General features: G+C 49.5%; 1 protein-coding gene across 3 annotated transcripts in view; it reads left to right on the top strand.

Annotated features, from left to right (window-relative positions):
- The first annotated feature begins 9 nt into the window (after positions 1 to 9).
- Positions 10 to 16,430, top strand: part of ZFP64 (ZFP64 zinc finger protein) — a 77,283-nt gene continuing 60,862 nt past the window's right edge. For 2 of the 3 annotated variants that reach the window (XM_029917714.1, XM_029917712.1), the window contains exons 1-2: positions 10 to 298; positions 3,891 to 4,130. In XM_029917714.1, coding sequence (XP_029773574.1) covers positions 253 to 298; positions 3,891 to 4,130 — 286 coding nt within the window. In that variant the 5' untranslated portion in view covers positions 10 to 252. The remainder of the gene's footprint in view (positions 299 to 3,890; positions 4,131 to 16,430) is intronic. The other variant, XM_029917713.1, reaches the window with a different exon arrangement.

Here is a 16,430-nt window from a genome sequence, read left to right as displayed (position 1 = left end):
GGCCTCAGGATTGGCCCGCGGCTTCCCCCGGGAGCCGCTGATGCAAAGCCAGGCTGGGGCGGCCGAGCCCGGCCAGCGCCCTCTAGGCAGCGGAAGTGGAGCTTGCCGTACATCCGTCCTCCCCGCCTGGCGGAGTTGGGAGAAGGAAGGCTGGGGGGTGTGGAAAAATAAAAGGAAAAGTGCTCGCACCATGTAGATCAGCGCCCCCCGCCCTGGCGCCCCGGCCGGCCGGGGACCTCCCAGTCTGCGGCCATGAACGCGAGCAGCGAGGGCGACAGCTTCCCGGGCTCGGTGCAAAGTAAGTGCTTTTCCGGGCGCAGTGCGCGCTCCGGGGCCCAGTGCGCGCTCCGGGGCCCGGGCCCAAGCACGTCTGCGACGCAGCGAGCAGGCCCGGGGCCCCGAAATCGGGGTGACGGGCCGGAGCCGGCGTCTCGGGCACCGCGGCGGGCGCGCCGGGCAGGGGGCGCCGGAGTGGGCTTGGTTGGGATGGGAGCACCCAGCCCGGCGGAAGGCGGGGGGCGCTCTCCAGCCTGGCAAGACCCCTGGGAAGGGAACGGTGGGGGAGGGCATGCCGTGCAGACAATCGCCACCCCCTCGGGGGATTCCCCGCCCCCCCCGGGCGGAGCTTGGGGGGGTTGGGGGGGTAACTGCGATTACGCCGCTGGGAAAACTTCTGCCTTGGTGGCTCAAGATCCCTGAAGTCCGGGGGTCCGAGGGTTGCGTGAGGTCCGGCGGGTGGGCTGGCCGCCGCACCTCGAAGCCTTCTACACATTAAAGGTGGAGGTCTGAATGGAGAATGAGGCGGTGGTCGCTTTCTTTGAGTTTGGGATTCATTTTCAGGTTCCTGATGGGAACAGCAGCCTAATTCACGTGCCTGATTTCGCCCGCCGCATTGTTTCCCAAAGTGTGGTCCGGAGCCGGAGCGCAGACCGGCCACCTGGGAGCGCGAGCGCTTATTTAAAAAAACAAAAAAGCAAAAAGCTGCCTGGACCCCACCCAGTAGATGGGGGGCGTGGGGGAGGGGACCCGTGGCCTTACCCAGAGCGCTTCGGACGCGCGCAGCCTTGAGAATCAACCTCGGGCACAGGGTTTGCAGACACCCGGCGCATAGTAGGCGCTTAGCTTAGCTGTTTTGAAGACACGGACTCCCGAACTTGGCTGGATATGCCTTGCATAACTTGTGAAAAGCACGGATTTTCTGAACACCAGCCCCTTCTGCACCCTGCCTCCATTATGACTCAGTATCTCCGAAGTGGGGCTCAGATATGTCCATGTTTAACATCCCCCCACACACACCCCCAGATTATTCTCGTGCTGAGACAGGTTTGGGGAACATAGTGAAGACAGAGGAATTCTGTCGTGTTGCTGTTGAGCGGTACCCGTGCCCCGTGCTTTTTATTTGGTCTGTTAATTCTCACTGCAAATGCAGGAGGGTAGGCATAGTTTCTCATTCCAAGTTTTCAGAGGGGTATACCCTCACATTCAAATCGGGGGTCTTTGTAAGGCCCCCAGGCTCATGCCGGGGGGGGGGGGGGGACCCTGTGCTGGCCGCTACCAAGCACTATCTCATTTAATCCTCGGGAGCATCCTAGGCAGCAGAAACTTCCCGTTTTACAGATGAGAGAGCCCAAGCCCAAGTCAGGACTGTAATCCAGTGTCAGGATTCTGAAGAAGGTCCAGGCCAGCACGGTACACTGGGCCACATCCTGCAGACATTGTTATTAAAACCCTTTCATGCTGGGTATCAGTCGTGTTCGATCATGAAAGAATCATCGATGCAAGTCACTTCATTTCCTGGTTCCTCGCTTTTCTGTGAGCCTCGTGGGCACCTCAGCTACAGGGAGACGAGAAAAGGCTTTATTCCTTCCATCCGCTGATTGTGATGCACTCACATGCACGGGGCACTCTGCCAGGCGGTTACACAACGTGACAACACAGGGGTGCCGGGCGGCTCCGGCGATGGGGTGTCCAGCTCCTGAGCTCAGCTCCGGTCACGATCTCACCGTTTGTGTGTTCCCTCATCTGGCTCTGTGCTGACAGTGCGGAGCCTGTCTAGGATTCTGCGTCTCCCTCTCTCTCTCTCTCTCTCTCAGAATAAAGAAATAAACCTAGGGGCACCTGGGTGGCTCAGTCGGTTGAGTGTCCGGCTTCAGCTTGGGTCATGATCTCACAGTTCATGGGTTCGAGCCCCGTGTTGGGCTCTGCTTCGGATTCTGTGTCTCCCTCTCTCTCTGACCCTCCCCTGCTCACATTGTCTCTCTCTGTCTCTCAGAAATAAATAAAAAACATTAAAAAAATTTTTTTAAAGAAATAAACCTAAAAAAATTTTGTAACAAAAAAAGTGACAACGCAGCCCAGACTCTCTGTCCTTAGCAAGTCAACCAAATTGTATTCCCACATGGACATTACTTGCCTTTGCCAAACTTGGGGGGAAATGGAACATAATGTAAATATTTATAAATTCTTAGAAAGTTATGATGCATACATACCAACCATATATGCACAAAGGTAGTTCTCATATGATTTAGGAAATTTGAGGAAAATTAAAAATAATGTAAAGACCTTCTAAGTACTGAAGTTATGGTGCACGGATAACATATGATAGTGTGCTATTAAATAATTAGATTTATAAAAATTTTAGTGATCTAGCCACAGTCCTTATGCAATATTATATGGGGGAAAGCCTGATTTTACAGTATGTTGTGATCTTAATTTTTAAGCGTTAAGAAAATGAATGGAAGAAGATATTTTGTAATGTTCATGGTACCCATAGGTGGAAAGATTGTGATTTTCCCTCTTGCTTCTTCCCTTCCCGATTTTCTGTTATTAACATGAGTTTCCTTATAATGAGGCAAAGAACATTTTTAAAATAAAAATTAAGGTAGTCATATTAGAGACTTATTCATTGATTGTATCTCTTATATTTTTTAAGTTTTATTTATTTTGAGAGAGAGAGGAAAGAGAGCTCACATGCGTGCACACACGTGGGGGAGGGGCAGGGGCGGGGAAGAGAATCACACCATCAGCACAGAGCCAGACACTGGGCTTGGACCCATGAACCTGTGAGCCCGTGACCCATGCCAAAGTTGGATGCTTAACTGTCTGAGCCACGCAGGCACTCTGATTGTATTTCTTTATTTAGCAAACTTTTACCTACCACTTTCTTATGCAGTGCCAGATACTGTGGGAAGCGCTTTGCAAATGTTAACAGGGTATTAACTTTTGGTATCATTCTGGTTGAGAAACAATATCCCTGTCAGTTAGGAATGAATTTTGGCTACAAGTAACAAACTGAATGATACCAGCCTAATGAAAAGTCTGGGATTGGTTGATTCAGGGGATCCGTGAAGTAAGAACGAGCATCTGTAGGGATCTTACCATTTTCCTTATAGTAAAAACATAGCTGCAGAAGCTCCTGGCATCACATCTGCATTCAAGGCCAGAAGAAGAGGGAACCAGTGCCAACCAGTACTAACCCCTTTTTATCATGAGAGCCTGATTTTCCCAGAAGTTCCCAAGTATGTAAAGGACCAAGATTACTTAGACTAGTAGGTCTCATGGATGGGGTGGGGTAAAGGAGGGATTGGTTTTCATAATGACTGGGAAGTCAGCTACCTTTTGTTGGGATAGGACAAGTCCTTCAAAGCACTAGCAGCCTAGCACATCAAAGAACTTTCTTGCATAAAATGCCACCAGTGTCCCTACAGGCAACAGTGAGTCTGGAGCCGTCACTTGGGTCTGGAAGGTCGCTGCCAGCTAGGACAAAAGAGGGGAACAGAAGGGACATCCCGCCAGGCCATCAGTGCCCCCCTTGGACTGCGTTGCAACTTAAGCACTTGGAACTAACTACATAATCAGTTAATCAGTGACTTTCCCCTTGTCCCATGGAGTTTCAGGTGGCACCACGGTGCTGGTGGAGCTGACTCCCGACATCCACATCTGCGGCATCTGCAAACAGCAGTTTAACAACCTGGACGCCTTCGTAGCTCACAAGCAAAGCGGCTGCCAGCTCACCGGCGCGACCGCGGCGGCCCCCAGCGCGGTCCAGTTTGTGTCCGAAGAAACCGTGCCCGCCGCCCAGACTCAGACCACTACCAGGACCATCACCTCCGAGACCCAGACAATCACAGGTACTGCTGGGGGGATGGGAGAGACAGGTCGAGTTGGCACCTCCCTGGAACTTATTCCCTGGGTCCACCCCGTGGGGATATGGGTTCTTTTTTTTCTTTTTTAACATTTATTTATTTTTGAGAGACAATGTATGAGTGGGGGAGGGGCAGAGAGAGAGGGAGACACAGAATCGGAAGCAGGCTCCAGGCTCTGAGCTGTCAGCACAGAGCCCGACGAGGGGCTCGAATCTATGAACCGTGAGATCATGACCTGAGCCTGAGTTGGACACTTGACCGACTGAGCCCCCCAGGCGCCCAACAGATTCATTATTTCTAACAAGCTCCATGGGAAGCCAGCTGCCCGGCCAGGTTTGGGAACTGCTGGGTGAAAACATTACGTGTTAGCAGTTATAGATTTGTCACGTGTTAACACACACAGAAAACAGATTCCTGAAACAAAAACCTATACGTACAAAGAAAACAAAAATACTTGAAGGAAATATGTTGCATGGAAAAAGGTGGTTATTTTGGGTGGTGGGAGTTTGTGTATGATCCCAGAATTTGCATTATTTTCATAAAGAGACAAAAAACATAGGTGGGGTTTTTTTTTTGGTTTTTGGTTTTAATCCACCAGCAGGCATGGATGCCCAGCCTCGGGTGTGCTGCCAGCCAGGAAAATAGAAAAGTTCCTCCTGGTTCTTGGTTGTGTGCATTTACTCCACCAAAAATACACTGCAGGGGCACCTGGGGGCTCGTCAGTTAAGCAACTAACTCTTGATCTCAGCTCAGGTCTTGATGTCGGGGTCGTGAGTTCAAGTCCCACATTGGGCTCCACGCTGGGCTTGAAACCTACTTAGAAAAACATCGCAGTCGAATTGAAAATTGAAATGTACACAATGAGACCATAAAAGCACTAGAGTAAATATTATACACACACAGATACACACTCGCGTAAAAACACTCATACCCAAACACATGCCTATACCTGTATAATGTGTATCGAGGGTCTAGACAGACTGCTTTAAGAACATGAAGTCACCCATTTATGAGGACATAGTACAGACGCTGCTGGACCCTGTGGGGAAATAGAGAACGTATTCCTTAGTTAAAGGCATTCAGGTTTTTAAATTCAAATATCTGAGGCACCTGGCTGGCTCAGTTGTGAAACATGAACGCTTGATCTCGGGGCTGTGAGTTCTAGCCACACACACACACACACACACACACACACACACACACACAGGTAGGGGCGCCTGAGTGGCTCAGTAGGTTAAGGGTCCAATTCTTGGTTTCAACTCAAGTCATGATCTCATGGTCCCAAGAGTGGAAGCCCCCTTTCAGGTTCCCCCTTTCGGGCTCTGCACTGATAGTGAGGAACTAGCTTGGGATTCTCTCTCTGCCTCTTTCAAAATAAATTAATAAACTGAAATTCTCTAGCAAAAGAAAAAGAATCATGTATGTAGCTACAAATAAAGTTACAATTTTTCCAGAGCAAAAACAATGTGTAAAATTAAAGGACCAACAATGGTGGGGGGACGTGGGGGGAGAGAACTGCAGCATAGATGACCAAGGCCTAATGTCCTCCATATATAAAGAACTCCTAAAATCAATAAAAGTAGAGAAAAAGAACCAAAGGGAAAAGTCAGCAAAGGGCAACAGATGGTGTACAAAAGGCCACTAAACATGAAAGATGCTCTGTCACCTGAGTAATTAAAGAAATGTAAGTGACAAGAAAGGTTTGGGACAGGAAACTGCTTTCATTTTCTGGGGATATAAATTCATCTAACCTGGGCAATTTTGTGATATCTTTTAAATTTAAAATCTTTCCAATTTTAAAATGTACATGAACACGGTTACCTAGTAAGTCCACGTCTTGGTATTTATCCCATAAAATTTTGTAAGCCCATGTATGCCATTATTCATTCCATATAATGGCATATAATATGGCCCATGTAAGCCATATTCCATTATTCATTTATGGAATATGCTATCAAGAAAGTAGGGGCGCCTGGGCGGCGTAGTCGGTGGAGCGCCCGATTATTGATTTTGGCTCAGGTCACGCTCTCGAGGTTCACGAATTCAAGCGTTGAGTCGGGCTCCAAGCTGAGCATGTGGCCTGCTTGGGATTGGGATTCTCTCTCTCCTTGTGCTTCGCCCCCCCGCCCCGTGTCTCTCTAAATAAATAAATAGATAGACAGACAGACATTAAAAAAGAAAGTGGAACCATTGTATATATACATGTATACATCGAGAGATAATTAGATAAGTAGACATCAGAGATCTGTACGCTGAACTATGACTTAGCCTTGAAAAGGGAGCCAGATCTTTATACAGACAGAAAGATTCTCAGGGTAAGTGTACAAAAACACACCTGCATTTGCATCCATGCATAGTGTTATGTTCAAGGAAGGCTTCTAGAACAGGAATGAAGCAGGGAGTCTTAATGATGGAGGTAAGCTGTGCGTCAGGTGATGGGCGCTCGCTGGCAGGGACTGTGGGAAAGTAGAGAAAAAGCAAACACAGCTCGTCCAAAGGTCCAGCTGCCCGTTGGATCTGGTCCTTAGATATTTCGGTTTTTCAGGGAGGCTGAAAAATGTAAAAGGTCCCAAATTTTTAAAACCTCGTTGGCCGAACAAAATACATCGATAAGCTTGACTGAGCCCCAGGCCTCTTCTAGGCGTTTCTCCGACAGTCTAGCAGGTGGTTGATCTGGAGCTGGGGCGTGGAGAGACCGTCTGAAGGGGGCGCCAGCCTTCCCCTTGCTGATTCTGTCCTGGGGCTTGAATTTTTTGGCAATAAGCAGCGTTTTGTGGTCTTCTCCTTAATGCATCCAAAAGAATGTTTCTGCTGAGTCTTTTCTTTTTCAAAGTTTATTTTTGAGCAACAGTGAGCACAAGTCAGGGAGGGTGGAGAGGGATGGCGACTGAGGATCTGAAGTGGGCTCTACGCCGACAGCAGAGGCCCGGATGTGGGGCTTGAACTCGAGGACAGCGAGATCCTGACCTGAACCCAAGTCCGCCGCTGGACCGACTGAGCCGCCCAGGTCCCCATGCGTGGAACTCTTTCTTACACTGACGACGCCAGCACGCACACTCCGTTCCCCAGCCCAGGCCATATCCCTGTAATTAAATGAATATTTGGGAAACAGACTTCAGGTCCATATGATACCAAGCGGGGGGCAGCACCCCTCCTGTCCACCGCTGGATCCCCAGGACCAACCTTTGCTCAGGGAATGGCCAGCTGCCCCCGTCTCCCGTCCATCATGGGGCTGACCTTGCACCCCCGTACCCGCTCCTCCTTCTGTCCCTTGTCTTTGCTCAAAGATGCTCGCCCTCCCCTTGGCATCTCTGCTCCCCCGTGACCCCTCGCTCCGGCCAGGCCTCAGTTTGGCCGGCCGCCCCGTGCGCTCAGGCTGGGCCTGGAGACCCCTGTCTGCAGGGAGACGTGAGCTCCAGAGACAGCCTGCCGGGCTTGCAGCCCCGTCTGCCACCCACCAGCCCCGGACCGCGGCCACGTCGCTCTCTGCTTACAATTCCTCATGCGCAAAAAGAGGTGACAGTGCCACCTGATACGATTAGGTAATAGAATTAGGTGCCTGATACCTAGTAATCACTGTGTTATTGGAGGACTCTGTGATAATCCACGTAAAGGGTCTGGGCCGGAGTAATCGGGCTCCGTAAACAACCGCGTTCATGAACACGGGGATTAATGAGCAGGTGGCCAGGGGACAGGGACACTGGCAGCGTGTTCCGCCGCTGCCTGACTAATCGTTCCTGCTTCTGTGCCACAAAACAAGCAGGAGCCTGCTTTCCCGCCCCCCCTTCTTTCACGCCGTTTCCGCTCGTTTTCTGGGCCTGAATCTCCAAAAGCTGGGGATTCTGTGTTCCACTTAGTGGCAGTTCCGAGACCCACCGGTGGACCGGGATCCCCGGGGAGCTTGTTAAAGACACCGGTGCCCAGGCCCCACCCGCTGACTCCAAGTCTCTGGGGCTGAGGCTCAGGCCTCTGTTTTTAACAAGTTCCTAAGGGATTCCAGGTCTCAGCCACGCGCTGCTCGGTCGAGGCCACCGTGTGACCCCCGACACGGCGGATTTCTCCAGACACTGGCATACAGACATTGTCCAGATGTGTTTGTGCCTCCCAGTCCTTGGCAAAGCCAGACCCCTCCTCACTCAGCGCGTCCCTGTCCCTTCTCTGTCCAATAATAGTTGAAGCTGAAGGAAAATAATAATAATAGTTGGATGTCAAGTAAACTTTATTCTCTGCCTGCTAGCTTTGTTTTTTTTTATGTTTTATTTATTTTTGATACAGAGAGAGACAGCATGAGAGGGGGAAGGGCAGAGAGAGAAGGAGACACAGAACCGGAAGCAGGCTCCAGGCTCTGAGCTAGCTGTCAGCACAGAGCCTGATGCGGGACTCGAACCCATGAACGTGAGATCTGACCTGAGGTGAAGTCAGAGGCTTAACCGACTGAGCCATCCAGGCGCCCCTCTGCCTTCTAGCTTTGAAAGCTGCTTTTTGTTTGGTGTTGGGTTTAAGAAGTTTGCTGCGGGCGCCGTAAGGTTGATATTGATGCTGGGGAACCAGAACGAGCATCCCATATATGTTTTCTCCGTTCTGAAACTCACGGGGCTTAGGAGTCGGGCCCCCGAGTTGGAGTCTTGGCCACACAGGGACCGACGAGCCTCAGGACCGTGGTAAATTACAAGGGCTTCTGGTGTCTTGTTTTGGAAGTGGAGACAATAAATAGAAAGGCCACAGGGCTTGGTAGTTACAGAGTCCGGGTCAGATTGCCTAGAGGTCGGTTCCCAGCTGTATTACCCGCGGGTCGGTAACCTTGGGCAGGTACCAGGATCCCAGCGTCCGTTTCCCCAGCTCGAACAAGCCGGTGCTCACCTCCGAGGGCTAATGGCCGTGCTCCTCCATGGAAGACACTCAGAGCTCTAAGTTCTTCTTACCACATCCGAGGGCTGTGAAAACGAAATGAAACAGCACAGATGATGCGGCTGCAGGTCCCAGCTCATGACAAGCCCCCAGCCAATACTAGCTGGATCGATTTCTTGACCCAGAATGATCTTTCCCTCCCCTTCTAGTTAATTCCTACCCTTTGGGTCCCAGCCTCCAAGTCACCTCCACCTACAAGCTCTCCATGATTTCTCACTCTCCCCACCCCAACCCCCTGAGGTTGGGTGTTTTACCGCTTCCCCACCCAGCACTTATGTGTCTCACTTGTAGTGAACTAGCGATTTGGGGCTACGTCGTCTTTAGTTAGTTGGAGACGTGGATTCAGACGCTGTCAGCGGCCAGGCAGTGACCGTGAATGCAGCAGCAGATGTGCCGTGGCGCGGAGTGGGAGGGCCTGGGGACAGCCAGCTGGGAAAGGAAGGCAGCCAGGAGGCATGACCAGCTACGTCTGGGTGTGGGTATGAGCTGGGCCGCTCTGGGGCCGTGTGGGAACAGGACCAAGACAGGACAGCCCCCTCCCCCTGAGACACCAAATACCAAACATCCCCTCCCCCACTCATCTGAGTGACAGCCGCTTCTCTACCTGTCACACGTGAGCCTTTTCTCCTCAGTCTTATTAAGGTACCAAATCCTAGGCCTTTCCCCACTTCCTGACAGCTCATGTGCAGGCTTTCTGGGGCCGCCCCAAACCTCACCTAACCTGAGCCCCAAACTTCACCTAACGTGAGCCCCACACCAGGAACAAGCCCTTTGTAGCAACCTGTTACTGAGATACTCCGTGGCCCTCGTGGAATGAGATTTCCTTGTCGCAATGAGTGACAAACTTACTAACCCCTTATGTCCCTCTAGAGGCCCCTGGCCAGAGATCGGGAGACCCAGCCCGCCCAGCTGCTTTGGGAAGCCTTAAAAGAGAATCTGAAGGCTCTGTTTGGCCCCTGGGCCCCCAGATTAGTGGTTTAATTTCTTGTTTACTGGATTGTGAATCTCCCTGCCTGCAGGGACCTAATGGGGCTAGTTTTCCTGCCCCTTCCGCACCAGACCTGGCACCACAGACCCCCATAAAACAGCTGTGGAGTGGGTGCAGGAAAGGGGAGCGGTGTGGATTTGACTAATGTGCATGCGGCATGTGACACGGTGTCTGCCCTGTCGTGAGGGTCCAGGGGACTGCAGCGTGCCAGACGCCGGAGCTGAGAGATGATGGAGATGCCGGTCCCTGGAGAAGGCCAAGCCCACGAGGGCGGAGAATTTAGTTGTAAGACACACAGAACCAGTTGGTCCCTGTGCAGAAAGCCAGGGAGAATATTGTGAGTGAGATCAAATGTCAAACAGTCCTTGAGAGACCCAGGGGCCTTTGGGAGGAAGGTGGTGGGGAGGGGGCATTTCCTAATGGCGGTTGCCAGGTGGAGAAGCTCAAGGTGAGATCTGGTAACAGTGGCTGGAATGACAGAGTGTTTTGTGGGAGGAACCGAGCTTCGGCTCTGGCCTTTGTTCCGAAGGAGCTGGGGAGCCATTGAAGGTTGTTGAGCAGGTGAGCAATTTAGTAAGACAAACAACACAATGATTTGCTAGAAGGATCTGACAATAGTAGGAGCCAATTCTTACGTACTGCTTACTCGCCATCTCTTTCCTAAGCTCTGCATATGAGCCATAAATTAGGGGCTAAGAATTATTAATCCCCACTTTACCGATAACCAGTGAAGGCACAAAGCTGCTGTCCAAGATGACAGAGTCAGAAAGTGACAAATCCAGGCCACCTGGCTAGGTCATCGCGCTGGACCGCTTGCACACCACCCCTTAGAAAAGCCCTCATGGGGGCATCCGGGTGGCTCAGCCAGTTGAGCATCTGACTTCGGCTCAGGGCATGATCTCACAGTTCGTGGGTTCGAGCCCCGCATCAGGCTCTGTGCTGACAGCCCAGAGCCTGGAGCCTGCTTCAGATTCTCTGTCCCTCTCTCTCTCTCTGCCCCTCCCCGCCTCATGTTCTGCTTCTGTCTCTCAAAAATAAATAAACATTAAAAAAAGAAAGGAAGAAAAGAAAAGCGCTCATGATGGTGCTTCTTAAACTGGTCTGTGCCTCAGAAGCCCCTAAACTTCAGTGAAATGTGGAGATATCTAGACCCCCTTCCCTCAGGGGTAACGTCTTCATGGCTCTGGACAGGGTCCTGGATATTTGAACCTGCCAGTGAAGGCTTGTTTTAAAGCACGACTGAATCGAACCTGCGTTTTATTTTATTTTTTTTATTAATAGTTTATTGCCAAGTTGGTTTCCGTATAACACCCAGTGCTCTTGCCCACAAGTGCCCCCCTCCATTCCCCAGTCCCATCCATCCCCAGATCTCAAGATCCCAAGAAGCTGTCTGCATGACTACCCCCAAGTTTTCTGCCTTTTTTTCTTTTTTCTTTTCTTCCTTTCTTTTCTTTTCTTTTTTTGTTTTTTGTTTTGTGTTCATTTGTTCGTTTGTTTGTTAGTCCCAATTCCTACCTTCAGGGCGAGCGGGTCTGATTGGCTCAGCTCCTGTCAGATATCCGCTGCTGGACCAATCAGCTGTGGCAAAGAGAGAGGGTGGAGTCAGGTTAGACCTTGGCTGTGAATGTGCATGAAAGCCCTTTGGAAGGTTGTAAGTGGCCTTTCTTCTCAGGAGATGAATTCTGAGTTTGCAGTTGGATCCAGAGCCCTAATTGGGGATCGAATGCACAGACAACATGGGATGAAAGAGAAAAGTGCAATAGATTTGAGTATATGACAATGTAATGATACCCTTAATCTGTAACGCTTGTGTACAAGTCCATAAGAAAAAAATGAAACTCAACAGAAAAAAGAGAGAGAAAATAGCATAAACAGGGAGTTCACGATAGATGGTATAGGACGGATAAAAGAATGTTAAAAGGAATTCATCTTCACCGGGAGTAAAAGAAATGTAGGTTAACTAAAATCATCTCGTTTTGTCCTGTCAAATAGCCGATGTGCTAGTGAATGTAGAGTGTAAACTGATTTAAATTTGTAGAAAGGATCTTATAATCATGTATCACCAGCTCATACGATGCCCATACCATTCTGGCCAATTCTTCAACTCAGAGGAATGTATCCAAAGTACCCAGAAGTCAGGTAACATTTGGGACGACGGGGCACCTGGGGGGCTCAGTCAGTTGGGTGACCGACTTTGGCCCTGGTGGTGATCTCACGGTTGGTGAGTTCGAGCCCCGTGTCGGGCTCTGTGCTGACAGCTCAGAGCCTGGAGCCTGCTTCGGATTCTGTGTCTCCCTCTCTCTGTGCCCCTCCCCTGCTCACGCTCTGCCTCCCTCTCAAAAATAAATAAACATTTAAAAACTTTTTTTTTAATTTGGGGAGGCGTTATTTATAAAAATAAATACCTAGGAACCAACTCAGTGGTCAAAACAGGAGACCTGGTAATTGAGCCAAGCCTCAGCCAAAATGAAGGAATAGAGTGTAGCCAGTTGAAATTGTGTTTTAGATCAATGACAGCATGGCAAATGGCTTCAAATGGTGACATTTTTTTTTAACAAAAAGGGGGCGATAAGTGATTTAAGCCATGATCCCAGTTTTATACCTTTAAAATCTGCACACAAAGGATGCGTTAGCCATTAGGTAGATCGTTAATTCGCAAACGTCCTTTGACCCCCTGCCCTTTGCCAAGTTCTGTGTTAGGGGCTGAGAGACAGTGATGGAGAGGACAGGTGTGTCCTCGGGTGTCTCATTGGACCAGAGGGAGGGGAGGACGACCATTAGGTAATTTCCCCAGTAATTATGTGGTCACAGTAGAGGTAAGTGCTTTAGAGAAAACATGCAGCATGTAACGAGCATGCGCTGCAGGCATGTTTATTGCCACGTTGACCATCGTAGGCAGTTTTTGTTTCCTTCTCTGCAGTTTTTCTGTACTCCCTAGATTTTCTGCAATTAGCGTTTACTTTTATTTAAAAAGAAAAAAAAGACAGGGGGCACCTGGGTGGCTCCGTGGCTTAAGCATCCAGCCTTAGCTCAAGTCATGATCTCACAGTTTGTGAGTTCAAGCCCCACATCGGGCTCTGTGCTGACAGACCAGAGCCTGCTTGAGATTCTCTCTCTCCCAAAGTAAATACATTTTAAAAAATATAGGGGTGCCTGGCTGGCTCAGTCGCTGAAGCATGCAACTCTTGATCCTGGAGTTGTAAGTTCGAGTCCCATGTTGGGTGGAGAAATTATTTCAAAATAAAACCTTTAAAAGACAAAGGTTGTAATTTAAAAAGACAAGGATGGGGCACCTCGATGGCTCAGTCAGTGAGCGTCCGACTTCAGCTCAGGGCCTGATCTCTTGGTCTGTGGGTTCAAACCCGCATCGGACTCTGTGCTGACAGCTCAGAGCCTGGAGCTGCTTCAGCTTCTGTGTCTCCCTCTCTCTCTGCCCCTCCCCTGCTTGTGCTCGATCTCACTCTCTCTGAAAGTAAATAAACATTAAAAAAAAATTTTTTTTTTAAAGACGAGAAAAAGTGGGGTTTTTAAAAATTGAAGAAGAGAGGAGAGAAGCTGCCTTCAGAAATCCGAGGGGCAGTTTTGTGGAAGAGGAGCCACCGCTCCGGGAGACACTGAGGGGAACGACCTGGGAGATTCGGGTTCTCTGTGACATTCATACAGCAGTCTTACATTTTAGGCAGCGTCATAACTGAGTAACTGCACACCCGCCGTGCTCTGACCACAAACCAAGCCTTAACTACCCCAGACAGGCCCTCGGTGACACCTGGACACACAGGGAAGCAAGGGAAATCCCCCAGGGACAGAAACCAAGCCCGAGAGCCCCAAGCAGGTGTGTGAGGCTGCGAGCCACGGGAGGGGGTGGGGGGAGGGGCTGCTCTCACTGAACGTGGGACCTGATGGTCCTCGGCAAGCCAGAGGAGGAGACGAGGCCCCGAACTCTTGCAGGAAGTTGGCCTCGGGTCAGTGGGACTGCTCACGCTCCCTTACGGCCTGGGAATGAGTGGCTTCCCCAGGGTCACATCACACACAGACACCAGAAGGGCCTGAGGCAGCCCCCAGTGATCAAGGCCACGTGAAGCCTTTCCCTGGGTATGTGCCGTCGGTCCTGCGGTTCCCAGGGCTCCTAGAAGGAAGGCAAGTGTGCGGACCCTTTCTAAAGGCAGCCACGGGGCTCCGGCAAGACTTGGTGACCAGACACCCCAGCGCTCCTTTCTTGCTTGTTGAATTCTAACCACCTGCAACAGGAGCTATGAATAATTATTACTTCCACATTCTGAAATGTCACCTTCTCCCCGGAGCCTTCGCAGGTCACCCTGCCCAAAAGTGCATGCCCATCCCCCCACCCCCGTACTTCCTGTAACCCTTCTCTGCTTAGTTTTCTCTATAGTGTTTAGCCGTTTATCTGTAGAGCTATCGAGCAAGTGTGTGTTTGAGTTATTGCCTGCTTTGGATTCTGTGTCTCCCTCTCTCTCTGTCCCTGCCCCGCTCATGCTCTGTCCCTCTCAAAAATAAATAAATATTTTAAAAAATTGCTTTTTTAAAAACCCCACATGTCTTTGTGAGAATTCAAACTTGAATACTGTTGAGCACATTGTTGTCACTTCAGCAGAAGGGTGTGCGTTTTTTGGAGCTAGGTATATTGAGGGTCGTTGTTTAGACGTCTTCCAAGATATTGCATGATGATTCGGGTTGAAGATGAAAAGTAACTGTGTACGCAGAAATACCCACAAACAGTAGGGGGGTCACTTTGATATTAATGACGCAGATGGTGTTATGGGAGGAATAAAAGCATTCTCGCAAAGCAACAAGCAGGAGAGATGGACGCCCTCGGTTAGGCGAAGCTGGGTTAACTCTTACTGATGGGTGCGTGGAAAAGGACCGTGTGCGCCCGTGGTTCTCACACTTGACCAGGTATCAGAACGACCTGGGTGGCGTGTTAGAACACAGGTTGCTGGGTGTGTGATTCAGTGGGCTGGGCCGGGGCCCAAGGATCTGGCTTTATAGCACGCTCCTCCCCAGCTCCGGGGCTGCTGACTGGGGACCACACTTTGAGAACTGAGCAGAGCAATGGAAGCCAAATCCCACAGAATAGATGAAACATTTCAACAAGAGGCAGGTGTGGTTGGTTCATGCATCCAAGGGACTCGGCGTGAGGACAGAACATTGATTCGTCGGAATTGTTTGGCCAACTTTATTTTTTTTTAATGTTTATTCATTTTTTGAGAAACAGAGATAGAACGCAGACAGGCGAGGGGCACAGAGAGAGGGAGACACAGAATCTGAAGCAGGCTCCAGGCTCCGAGCTGTCAGCACAGAGCCGGAAGTGGGGCTCAAACCTACAAACCGTGAGATAGATCATGACCTGAGCCGAAGCTGGACACTTAACCGACTGAGCCCCCCAGGCGCCCCTCTTTTGTCCAACTTTAAACAAAAGCCATTCAGTTCCCCTACCCCCGCATGTTGCAATTGAAACCATGAAACCATTTACTGGCATAGCAACCCAGAGGTTCGTGAGCCTGCATCGATTATTCTTTCATTGACAGAGGTCCTCAAAGGGTGGAGATAAGAAGCCTGAGTTTCCTATCAAATATCCAAAAAAAATCAAAAATAATTCATTCAATAAATTCGCCATTTCCTCATCGCTAGGACTTGTCAGCCTGAAAAATCCTCCCAACAAACAGACCCTCCATTGATCATTTGTTTCTTCCTATAAAACCAAATCTATGTGTGACAAATTATGTGTAATCAAGGAAGAAAGTATCTCCAAACCCCAAACCATAACTTTAGTGAAGGAAGCAATCACAAAAGTTTTTGTAAGCAGGTAAAGACATTTGAGACTCCCTGTTTTGTTTTTTATAAAGATAAAGATGATAAAGATGTTTGGTCTCTTTTTTCCCGTGAAAACTTCAGTAAGAAATCAAGGATGTTTTGTTTTGTTTTGTTTTTTGTTTTGTTTTGTTTTGTTTTAGGAATACTTGTGTTTTTAGAGAGTTCTTGTAGTTTGGGCCAGAATTCCTTTGATCACTTTCTTTCCAGTTGCTTGTTAGGATTTTGTGATAAAACTTCTGAAAGTACCAAATGCATTTGGCTTGAGATACTAGACAGCTCACCTGGTATAAATGGTAGGGACATTTCTTGTTTACTTAATAAGTCTAGATTTGGATAGTCTCAGAGTTCTGGCTCAACATCAGATTTTCTTGCTCTCCCCTGATGGTCCCAGAATGGCTGCCACAGATCCAGGCATCACATCCTGACTCCAGCAAGTCCTAAGATGGAAAATGGGACAACTAGGACAGTAAGAATGAGCTTTCCTCAACTGCCTCTTTTTTTAAGTCAAGAAGAAAATCTTTTCTGGAAGCCCCTCCACAGATGTTCTCTAGTGTCTC

The sequence above is a fragment of the Suricata suricatta genome, chromosome 12, assembly GCF_006229205.1.
Source record: "Suricata suricatta isolate VVHF042 chromosome 12, meerkat_22Aug2017_6uvM2_HiC, whole genome shotgun sequence".
In the NCBI taxonomy this organism is placed as follows: Eukaryota; Metazoa; Chordata; class Mammalia; order Carnivora; family Herpestidae; genus Suricata; species Suricata suricatta.
Note: the sequence above shows the minus strand (reverse complement) of the source record. Positions and strands in the feature narration are given on the sequence as shown.